The sequence below is a fragment of the Ictalurus furcatus genome, chromosome 28 (assembly GCF_023375685.1).
Source record: "Ictalurus furcatus strain D&B chromosome 28, Billie_1.0, whole genome shotgun sequence".
Classification (NCBI taxonomy): Eukaryota; Metazoa; Chordata; class Actinopteri; order Siluriformes; family Ictaluridae; genus Ictalurus; species Ictalurus furcatus.
The window spans coordinates 67,501-80,000 of record NC_071282.1 but is presented as its reverse complement, the minus strand read 5'-3'; the positions used below and the strand labels follow the sequence as shown (position 1 = coordinate 80,000).

Here is a 12,500-nt window from a genome sequence, read left to right as displayed (position 1 = left end):
AAGGCACACTGCTGTTTACACTGCTCACAGGTCTGGGGCGGACCGTACTTCTTCTCCGAGTTAGTGCAGCGCTGACACTTTGTCCCGATGAACGCTGCGATGATGTTACAGTACTGACACGGCTTCGGCTAACACACACACACACACACACACACACACAAAAGAAAAGACAGTTAACAAGATCCCATTTAGTACATAACCGTCTGTACTCAGTCATCCTCACACACTCACTCGTTCACATTCACACTCTCACACACACACACACACACACACACACACACACACACACTCTTGTTCACACACACACTCACTCTCGTTCACACACCTACATTCATTCACACACACTTATTCACTCACACACACACTCATTCACTCACACACGCTCACTCTCGTTCACACTCATTCACACACCTACATTCATTCACACACACTCATTCACACAGACACACGTTCACCCATTCGCACACACTCGTTCACACACACTCGTTCACACACACTCGTTCACACACACTCGTTCACACACACTCGTTCACACACTCACTCGTTCACACACGGTCACTCTCATTCACACTCACTCACACACCTTTTCACACACACACTCACTCTCGTTCACACACACACTCACTCTCGTTCACACACTCACTCTCGTTCACACACACACACTCGTTCACACACGCTCACTCTCATTCACACACACACACAGAAAACTTACTGTTCCAAACTGTTTGACATTCTGTGCACATTTCTTGCAAATGGTGTTGGTTTTGCTGTAATGACACAGTAGTATTAGTATTATAATAATAATAATAATAATAATAATAATAATAATTAGTGTGTATCGACAGGCAGTGTGCATGTTCTCAGCAGGAACTCTGATGCTGGTCATGACTCCATCAGCATGTTCACTTCAGTGTGTAATAAAGAGGAAGTGTGTTACACTCCTGTAGTGTGTGAGCCAATCACAGTGCGCGAGCAGCTCCAACACACACACACACACACACACACAATGTCTGAACAAACATCTAAACTAACTACACTGTCTATAACGTGGTTATAGCGTGTTTATAGACAGCAATGCGGTGTTTCCACATTTAACATCAACACACCAGAAATACGTCACAGGCTGTGGATAAGTGTAAAGTCACTGAAACACACACACACACACACACACACACACACACTGAATTTTGTGCTGCGTTTGCAGTCATGCACAAGACGGACGCTCCGACTTGTCTCATTGTTCCTCACTATTGAGTGTGTGTGTACGTGTGTGTGTGTGTGTGTGTGTGTGTGTGTGTGTGTGCGCATTACCTCTCTTGTTGGAACTCTGTTCTACAGTAGGTACACTTCACCATGGGATGGGCAATCCGACACTCCTGCGCGCACACACACACACACACACACACACACACACACACACACAGTGAAGGAGAGTAGTTTGAATTCAGTTCGGAGGCCACACACACACACACACACACACACACACACAGGCCTGTTCACACCTGGCATTAACGTGTCCTGGATGATCGGATCAGAAGTGTACATTTGAGACACACACACACACCCATCAGCCACAACATTAAAGCCACTGACAGGTGAAGTGAATAACGTTGATTATCTTGTTTCCATGGCACCTGGAGCTGTGTAGCTGCAGAGCGGTCAGAGCGCCCATGCTGACCCCCTGTACACCACCGAAACTCCTACAGTGGGCATCAGAACTGGACCATGGAGCGATGGAAGGTGTCCTGGTCTGATGAATCAGGTTTTCTTTTACATCATGTGGAGGCCGGGTGTGTGTGCGGTGCTTACCTGGGGAAGAGACGGCACCAGGATGCACTATGGGAAGAAGGCGAGCTGGTGGAGGCAGCGTGATGCTCTGGGCAATGTTCTGATGGGAAACCTCGGGTCCTGGTGTTTATGTGGATGTTACTTTGACACGTACCACCTACCTAAACATTGTTCCAGACCGAGTCCTCTTCATGGTAACGGTGTTCCCTAATGGTGGCCAGTGACCTCTTTCAGCAGGATAATGCCCCCTGACACACTGCAAAAACTGTTCAGGAACGGTTTGAGGAACATGACGAAGAGTTCAAGGTGTTAACTCGGCCTCCGAATTCACCAGATCTGTCCGATCCAGCGTCTGAGGGACGTTCTGCACAAACAAGTCCGATCCACGCAGGCCAGGCCTGTCCAGCACACCTTCAGAGGTCTCATGGAGTCCATACCTCGACGGGTCAGAGCTGTTTTGGAGGCACAAGGAGGACCTACACGTTGTTAGGCAGGTGGTTTTAATGTTCTGGCTGATCGGTGTAAAGCACCTGGCGTTATGAGGGCATCTCCAGCCTGCAGGTTTCATACAGCAAGAGGGAGCTGGAGGGCAACTGACCAGACTCTTACCATCCCATCACCCAGAATACACACACACACACACACACACACACACACACACACACATACATACATGCCAGGTGCGAACAGGACCACACACACACACTCTCTCACACACACACACCTTGCAGAGCTGCTGTCCCTGAGAGAGTTCCTCGAACGGGTAGCGCTGGTTACACTTGGTGCAGGCGTACAGGGCCGAGCTCGCCATCACCGCCACACACACACACACACACACACACACACACACACTAACCCGGTATAAACTGCCCCGGTACAGTCCTCTCTCTCACACTCTCTCTCTCTCTCTCTCACACACACACACACACACACACACACACACACACACACACACACTAAGCTAGCATTAGCCTGTTAGCTCAGTTCACACTAAAATGGTTCCACTCAGGTTCCGCTCTCAGTCCTCACACTAAAATCCTCACTCACAATTTATAATAAAACTCTCTCAGCTCCGCTCTCACTCTTACACTCATGTATAAAAGATAAAAACACGGATTTCCGCTTCCGTCTCCGAGCTTTAAAAATTCCTTTCTCCGCTTTTTTGTGTATCTCAGGCTCCTCACGAACCGGATGCGAACTGCCACCACAAAGGAAAGCCAGAGCAGCCAATGTGCAGCGCCCACAGGGGGCGGGATCAGCCAATCACAGTCGAGCGATTGAAGCTCGAATGAGCCAATAAGAAGCGGACATATGGGCGGGACTTGGAGTTTTGAATCGTATCATCCAATCTCAATGCTCGAACCAGCAAGCTATTTCGGGGATACGCCCTCTCCGATGACGCATCAGTTACGCACACTATAGCTGGTACGTCAACGATCACGTGGTTTTTTTAAAACCCCGGAAGCGGCTGTGTCGTTTCAGAGCTGGGGGAAAATATATATATATAAAGTTGTGCGGTGTGATTTCTGGGTGAATTTATTATTTAAATGAATAAATAATCTTATGGATTATTTATTTATTCTTGTTAAATATAGAATTATTGGATTATTGGCTTTGTGGTGAAACTTGACCATCTGGTGGGGGAAAAAATCCAAACACATTATAACATTTATAACAAAGCTTTATAAGACATTTATAACATATCTGACTGGTTACAATAATTTATTCAGGCTACAGCGGAGTGTTAATGGCAGCAGTAATATTAGTGTGTGTACAGATAAAATAACTCCAGCTAGAGGGTGATGCCACTCATTCTCTCTATCTCTCTCTCTCTCACACACACACACACACACACACACACACACACTCACCCATTTGGATCAAAGCTGTTGTTCAAGTATTTATTACAGAGGACTCAAGAGGTGAGACTGACCCACAATATGATAATCATATGGTAATGAATATGGTAATTAGGCTGTGTAGTGTGGCATGACCGCACCCTAACATTCTCACTTTACGCTTAAAGAATTAGCCAGTCAGTGTTCTATAACTTACATCATTTAGGTATACCACCTCTATTGGACCATGCTGGTTTTGGTCATGTGATTGGGCCAGTTTAAGAGAGGGCATGGTTTATATAAATATGATTAAACCCACTGTTGATTAAAGTACTGCTAAGGCATTATGGGTTAAAGTTTAGCGAGCTAACATGCTACATTAACAGTGTGTATTAGTGTGTGTTCAGTTAAGTCTGATCAGAGAGACAGACAGAGAGAGAAAAGCCAATCAGATGAAGGTCTGTATAGTGGGGGCGGGGGGAGTGGGTGACCCCGTCCTCTCTGAAGACGCAGACGCACGATTGGCTACTTCATGCTGAAGCTCCTCAACTCGTTTCTGAAGTTCCGCCCTCTTAGCAAGCAGCTCTTTATATCGCTGATGCAATGGCTCCTGTACACACACACACACACACACACACACACACACACACACACACACACTGTAAATTACTAAAGCAGTGTGAAATTGACCTAACCTGTGTGTGTCTGTGTGTGTGTGTACCTGCGGTCTGAGGCGGGGATTCCAGCGGATGTAGTAGGAGGTCCAGAGCTGCAGGTGTCGGATGGAGACGGAGGGGAAAAGCACGTGCGTGTCGTAGTGTACATGCAGAGGATTCACAAACTCCTCCCACTGACTGTTAATAAAGGACCAGAGAGACACGGTGCGTTTCTGTGCCTCCTACACACACACACACACAGACACACACACACACACACATTAGGACAAGTCTCAGGCTGTGCTCCAATCCCTACTTGTTACTTACTGTCCCAATCCACTACTCCACAGTGGGCGTGTCCCAATGCACTCCATACTCCACTCATTATACAGCACGCAACTGAGTATTCTTCAGTGCAGTACAAAGGGAACTGATGATGGTGTTTATGTGCACTACTATATACTGAACAGGGTAACTAATGCTACACACACACACACACACACACACACACACACACACACACACACACACTCACCTCAGTATGTCTCTGCTGTTCGGAGTTAAACAGAAAGGTTCCGAACAGACAGCTGTACAGGTGATCCAGCAGCGTCAACAGGAAGTACTCATTAAACTCAAACGCTGCAGGGAACTACACACACACACACACACACACACACACACACACACACACACACATAAAGCTGAGTGTCACATTTATCGTCAGACATCACATGCCAGAGTGGGTGGAGCTTCTCAGATGGCTACTATGGTAACTGACCTGCTGTGTTATCTGCCACACACAGTCAATGAACTGCAGGAAGATGGGGGAGCGGTCCGCATCGGTGTGGTTCTGATCACCATGACCCACCCTCTGTAACACACACACACACACACAGAGCGAGTTAACTTAGTTAGTGTAAAAGATCCAGAGACAGAATCTCAGCACACTGTGAATGTGATGGTGTGTGTGTGTGTGTGTACCTGCTGGAAGCGGTGTCCGTAGCTGACCCACTCCTTCTCGATGAGGTTCTGGAATCCTCGGATGGTTCTGTAGTGTGAGTCGAGCATCAGCATGCAGAGAGAGGAGAGCTGAGCGGTTCTGTCCCAACCGTCACTGCAGTGGATCACCACAGACGTCTTACTGCACTCCACCTTCTCCACTATCCGCACCGCACCTGCTAATATCACCTGCACACACACACACCTCATTTTAATACACAGTGAGTGTTTTGATCTTTAATATGTTGTATTAGGCGTGGCCAAACTTGATCATTACTGGTCACATGACCATAACATGTCTGTAGTTTGTACCTATGACACGCCCTTTTCCCACAGGATATAACACACCCTTTACCTCTGCATGGAAAACTAATTCCATCTGAGTAGGGGTTTAGTCTCATGACCATCTGTTAAAAAAAATAAGACAACCTAAAATAGATGAGGAAGATAGAAGTGCTGTGTGTATGTGTGCATCAGAACACTACAAAAGAGAAGTACTGCATGTGAAATTCTACACCATTATTGTTTTTATGGAAAGCACTAGGCCACACCCACCTCTAATGACATAATGGTTCATATGGCATACAGCATTCATCATACAGCATTTCTCAAATCTATTTCTACACACCCCTAAACCGACCTCCCCAGACCCCCAAACCAACCCCTCCACCCACCTACAAATACACACCCCCATCCACCCACACACCAACCCCCACCCCCCCAACCCCCCACATCCCCAAACCAACCGCCCCACCACATCTACACCCCCCCCACAGCCACACCTCCAAACCAACCCTCCCCCCCACCCACCTACAAATACACCCCCCCACCCCCCACATCTCCAAACCAACCCCCCACCACATCTACACACCCCCCACACCCACAAACCAACCCTCCCCCACACCCACAAACCAACCCTCCCTCACACCCACACCCCCAAACCAACCCTGCCCCACACCCCCAAACTAACCCTCCCTCACACCCACAAACCAACCCTCCCTCACACCCACACCCCCAAACCAACCCTCCCCCACACCCACATCCACCCCCACCCCTCCAAACCAACCCTCCCCCACACCCACACCCCCAAACCCACATCCACCCCCACCCCTCCAAACCAACCCTCTCTCACACCCACACCCCCAAACCAACCCTCCCCCACACCCACACCCCCAAACCAACCCTCCCCCACACCCACACCCCCAAACCAACCCTGCCCCACACCCCCAGACTAACCCTCCCTCACACCCACAAACCAACCCTCCCTCACACCCACACCCCCAAACCAACCCTCCCCCACACCCACATCCACCCCCACCCCTCCAAACGAACCCTCCCCGACACCCACGCCCCCAAACCCACATCCACCCCCACCCCTCCAAACCAACCCTCCCTCACACCCACACCCCCAAACCAACCCTCCCCCACACCCACACCCCCAAACCAACCCTCCCCCACACCCACACCCCCAAACCAACCCTGCCCCACACCCCCAGACTAACCCTCCCTCACACCCACAAACCAACCCTCCCTCACACCCACACCCCCAAACCAACCCTCCCCCACACCCACATCCACCCCCACCCCTCCAAACCAACCCTCCCCCACACCCACACCCCCAAACCCACATCCACCCCCACCCCTCCAAACCAACCCTCTCTCACACCCACACCCCCAAACCAACCCTCCCCCACACCCACACCCCCAAACCAACCCTGCCCCACACCCCCAGACTAACCCTCCCTCACACCCACAAACCAACCCTCCCTCACACCCACACCCCCAAACCAACCCTCCCCCACACCCACATCCACCCCCACCCCTCCAAACCAACCCTCCCCCACACCCACACCCCCAAACCCACATCCACCCCCACCCCTCCAAACCAACCCTCCCTCACACCCACACCCCCAAACCAACCCTCCCCCACACCCACATCCACACCCACACCCCCAAACCAACCCTCCCCCACACCCACACCCCCAAACCAACCCTCCCCCACACCCACACCTCCAAACCAACCCTCCCCCACACCCACATCCACCCCCACCCCTCCAAACCAACCCTCCCCCACACCCACACCCCCAAAATAACCCTCCCCCACACCCACACCTCCAAACCAACGCTCCCCCACACCCACATCCACCCCCACCCCTCCAAACCAACCCTCCCCACACCCAAATCCACCCCCCCCACCTTAGCAAAGCTGCAGTACAATATTACACTATTAAATAAATTCTAACATTATTTTTATTCAAAATGTCAAAACAGTTGAAAAAGGAACATAAGTGCAAATGTTAAACAAATCAGCTGCTCATTAATGTATATGGTCATTAATGACCAGTGACATACAACATTCTCTCTCTCTCTCACACACACACACACACACACACACACAATGATAATGTGATATTATTATGCCGCTAAGTGTGTGTGTTAAACTCCACCTTGATGTGCTCCAGCCAATGAGTGGCCTCGAGGTTGGACAGCCAATGGGATTCCTCGATGTTGGGGTAGACCACCTCCTTCAGTTTCCGTAGCGACTCGCGCATCACGTGAATGTTGTGTATGTCGAGGAAGACGAGTTCAGCATTCTGATACGCATCCTCACTCTCACAACCCCCTCCCTTCATCTACACACACACACACACACACACAGACTCAGTCTCTACACTAACTGTCCAGTGGTGATGTATGAAGGGGGCGGGGCTTTGAGAAGATGAAATCGTGTTGCTCTTGTGTGCATGAATATATACACACAGTTGCAATCAAAATAATTCAACCCCATTACAAATCAGGTTTATTGTCAAATGACTTTCAGCTGTTTGCAGTGAACAAATCAAACAAAAGCAATTGAAATAGTTCGACACAATGAATGCTTCAAGCAATTTCCCCAAATTCAACTGAAAATGCAACTTATAATGACGTCTCCTGTCTCAAAGTATTCACCCCCTGAATAGACTCCTTCACAACACACAAATATGCAAAAACAGGTGTCCTCAGTCGAGGGCTTCATTAACTGCACCAGGTGTGCTTGAGCTGGAATACATGAAATACCGGAATTGGCTAGGGGCAGAAAATGCATCAAATACCTGGACGGGGCAGACAAAGGAAGCTATCAAAGGCTGCAAGCAGATTTGTGAGAAGGCAGGTTGTGAAAAACCCTCGAGTGACTGCAAAAGTCCTGCAGCGAGACTTGGTGTAACAGGCACTGAGGTTTCAGTGAGCACAGTAAGCCGCGAACTAAACACAGAAGGTTTCCATGCCAGAACTCCAAGACGTTCACCACTACTGACCCAAAAGCACGAGAAAAGTCGCTCAGAATCATATAAATAATCCACAGAAGTTTTGGGATTCTGTTCTGTGGAGCGATGAAACAAAACTGGAACTTTTCTGCACGATGGATCAGCGGTATGTCTGGAGGAAGAAGAATGAAGAAAGAACACTCTGTCCACAGTCGAGCATGGTGGAGGCTCGGTGATGCTCTGCGGCTGCTTTGCATCCTCTGGCACTGGAAACCTGCAGCGTGTGGAAGGAGAGATGGATTCATTGAAGCATCAGGAAATCCTAGGAGAAAACATCTTGCCGTCTGTGAGGAAGCTAAAGCTTGGACTTTCCAACAGGACAATGATCCCAAGCACACCTCAAATTGGACCAAGGCTTGGTTGCAGAAGAAGTCCTGGAAGACTCTACAGGGCCATCACGGTCACCTGACTTGAACCCCATAGAAAATCTCTGGTGGGATTTGAAGAAGGCGGTTGCAGCACGCAAACCCAAGAATATTACTGAACTGGAGGACATTGCTCATGAGGAACGGGAGAAGATTCCTCAGGAACGCTGCAGAAGCTCTGCATCTTGCTTACAGCGGGTCATAACAGTAAAAGGAGCTCTACTTAGTGCTGAAGATGCTCACCATGAAGGAGTTGAATTATACTGATTGCAACTGTGAATATATGTATATACACACACACACATATGTGCACACATACACATGTGTGTGTGCAGATGAATGTGTATGTGTGCACATTTGTGTGTGTGTGTGTGTGTGTGTGTGTGTGTGTGTGTGTGTGTGTGTGTGTGTGTGTAAGACCTTGTTAGCTGCAGCGTTGCTGCTGGGTCGAGCATCGAAGATGAAGAGTTTGTGAGACTGGGCGTTGGCGTCCATGACGGCCTGCAGCAGCTTCTCATCGTCTCTGCAGCGTTTCCCACTCACTCCCGACATGGGCTGACCCGACCGTACCACTGCCGCCTGACTCTGGGGGTGCAGCCATGACAACACCTACACACACACACTCAGAACAGTCAAATTATATATGTACACATACACACACTGATCAGGTCACTGAATGGACTATACCACTTTAATGTGACTCCTGCAAGAATGGAACAGTCCAATCATACACACACACTCACACGCGCATACTCACTCACTCACTCTCTCTCACTCATGCACTCACTCACTCACACACTCACTCACGCACTCACTCACGCACTCACTCACGCACTCACTCACTCACTCACTCACTCACTCACGCACTCACTCACGCACTCACTCACGCACTCACTCACTCACTCACTCTCTCTCACTCATGCACTCACTCACTCACACACTCACTCACGCACTCACTCACGCACTCACTCACGCACTCACTCACGCACTCACTCACTCACGCACTCACTCACTCACGCACTCACGCACTCACGCACTCACTCACGCACTCACTCACGCACTCACTCACTCACTCACGCACTCACGCACTCACTCACGCACTCACTCACTCACGCACTCACTCACTCACGCACTCACGCACTCACACACTCACTCACGCACTCACTCACGCACTCACTCACGCACTCACTCACGCACTCACTCACTCACGCACTCACGCACTCACTCACGCACTCACTCACTCACGCACTCACTCACTCACGCACTCACGCACTCACTCACTCACTCACGCACTCACTCACTCACGCACTCACTCACGCACTCACGCACGCACTCTCTCTCACTCACGCACTCACTCACTCACGCACTCACGCACTCACTCACTCACTCACGCACTCACGCACTCACTCACTCACTCACGCACTCACTCACTCACGCACGCACTCACTCACGCACTCACTCACGCACTCACGCACGCACTCACTCACGCACTCACTCACGCACTCACGCACGCACTCTCTCTCACTCACGCACTCACTCACGCACGCACTCTCTCACGCACGCACTCACTCACGCACTCACTCACTCACGCACTCACTCACGCACTCACTCACGCACTCACTCACGCACACACTCACGCACACACTCACGCACACACTCACTCACGCACGCACTCTCTCTCACTCACGCACTCACTCACGCACGCACTCTCTCTCACTCATGCACGCACTCACTCACGCACTCACTCACTCACGCACTCACTCACTCGCACTCACTCACTCACGCACTCACTCACTCACTCACTCACTCACGCACTCACTCACGCACGCACTCACTCACGCACTCACTCACGCACTCACTCACTCACGCACTCACGCACTCACTCACGCACTCACTCACGCACGCACTCACGCACTCACTCACGCACTCACTCACGCACGCACTCACTCACTCACTCACGCACTCACTCACTCACGCACTCACTCACTCACGCACTCACTCACTCACTCACGCACTCACTCACGCACTCACTCACGCACTCACTCACGCACTCACTCACGCACGCACTCACTCACGCACGCACTCTCTCTCACTCATGCACTCACTCACGCACGCACTCTCTCTCACTCATGCACGCACTCACTCACGCACTCACTCACGCACTCACTCACGCACTCACTCACGCACTCGCACTCACTCACGCACTCACTCACGCACTCACTCACGCACTCACTCACGCACTCACTCACGCACTCACTCACTCACGCACTCACTCACGCACTCACTCACTCACGCACTCACTCACTCACGCACTCACTCACTCACTCACTCACGCACTCACTCTCTCTCACTCATGCACTCACTCATGCACTCACTCATGCACTCACTCACGCACTCACTCACGCACTCACTCACTCACGCACTCACTCACGCACTCACTCACTCACGCACTCACTCACGCACTCACTCACTCACGCACTCACTCACTCACGCACTCACTCACGCACTCACTCACGCACTCACTCTCTCTCACTCATGCACTCACTCATGCACTCACTCATGCACTCACTCATGCACTCACTCATGCACTCACTCATGCACGCACTCACTCACGCACTCACTCACTCACGCACTCACGCACTCACGCACTCACTCACTCACGCACTCACTCACTCACGCACTCACTCACTCACTCACGCACTCACACACTCACTCACGCACTCACTCACGCACAGGCTGGAAATGAGGGTGATGATATCACTGACCGGAATGCGACCTCTTGCCCTGAAGGTGGCGACGCGGCGCAGTTCATCGTCAGTAACGGTTACCGGGACGACCAGCGTCGCAGGATACGAGTCACACAACTCATAACGATCATTCACCTTTGAGATCCTCCAACTCTCATTGGGCAGTCCCTACACACACACATTGTATATACAACCACATTTTACACACACACATTGTATACACACATATGCGCGCACACACACACATTTTACACACACACACACACACATTTTACACACTGTATACAGAAACACAAACACTGTACCTGTCTCTTGTACTCCGCCAGAGCATCATAAACTTTCCACCCGTTCTCTGGGAAAACCTGATTATACTCAAATGCAAACAGAGACTGCAGAGAGAGAGAGAGAGAGAGAGAGAGAGAGAGAGAGAGTTTTAACCACAAACCAGTGTGTGTGTTTGTGTGTGTTCATCTTCTCATCATCTATCTATTGGCTAATCGTGATGGGTTAAGGCTGGTGTATACTTCTGTGTTAATGCGTAATTGCGTGTTCATGGTGAAACACAGAGAGGAGGATGATGGTTAAATGTGGTATAGAGAGACACACATACTCTCACTCTCACACACACACACTCTCACTCTCACACACACACACTCACCAGGTTGTTGGAGAGTGGGAAGGCAAACTTGTTCATCACATCAAACACTGATTTCTTTAATGAGTCGTCCGGCTGCTTATGGACAAACCGCAAGTTCCTCATGTCCTACACACACACACACACACACACACACACACACACACA

General features: G+C 50.3%; 2 protein-coding genes across 5 annotated transcripts in view; both read right to left on the bottom strand.

Annotated features, from left to right (window-relative positions):
- Positions 1–2,991, bottom strand: part of fam76b (family with sequence similarity 76 member B) — a 16,106-nt gene extending 13,115 nt beyond the window's left edge. Inside the window, exons 1-4 of one of the 2 annotated variants that reach the window (XM_053618173.1) lie at positions 2,513–2,991; positions 1,312–1,376; positions 713–767; positions 1–128 (exon numbers count right to left, since the gene is read on the bottom strand). The exon at positions 1–128 is cut by the window's left edge and continues 28 nt beyond it. In XM_053618173.1, the coding sequence (XP_053474148.1) occupies positions 1–128; positions 713–767; positions 1,312–1,376; positions 2,513–2,599 (335 nt within the window). In that variant the 5' untranslated portion in view covers positions 2,600–2,991. The remainder of the gene's footprint in view (positions 129–712; positions 768–1,311; positions 1,377–2,512) is intronic. The other variant, XM_053618172.1, reaches the window with a different exon arrangement.
- Positions 2,992–3,454: 463 nt separating this feature from the next.
- Positions 3,455–12,500, bottom strand: part of mtmr2 (myotubularin related protein 2) — a 12,464-nt gene continuing 3,418 nt past the window's right edge. For all 3 annotated transcript variants that reach the window (XM_053618168.1, XM_053618170.1, XM_053618169.1), the window contains 10 exons: positions 12,357–12,461; positions 12,004–12,087; positions 11,717–11,866; positions 9,372–9,560; positions 7,729–7,914; positions 5,264–5,470; positions 5,061–5,153; positions 4,818–4,931; positions 4,348–4,524; positions 3,455–4,236 (listed from right to left, as the gene is read on the bottom strand). In XM_053618168.1, coding sequence (XP_053474143.1) covers positions 4,075–4,236; positions 4,348–4,524; positions 4,818–4,931; positions 5,061–5,153; positions 5,264–5,470; positions 7,729–7,914; positions 9,372–9,560; positions 11,717–11,866; positions 12,004–12,087; positions 12,357–12,461 — 1,467 coding nt within the window. In that variant the 3' untranslated portion in view covers positions 3,455–4,074. The remainder of the gene's footprint in view (positions 4,237–4,347; positions 4,525–4,817; positions 4,932–5,060; positions 5,154–5,263; positions 5,471–7,728; positions 7,915–9,371; positions 9,561–11,716; positions 11,867–12,003; positions 12,088–12,356; positions 12,462–12,500) is intronic.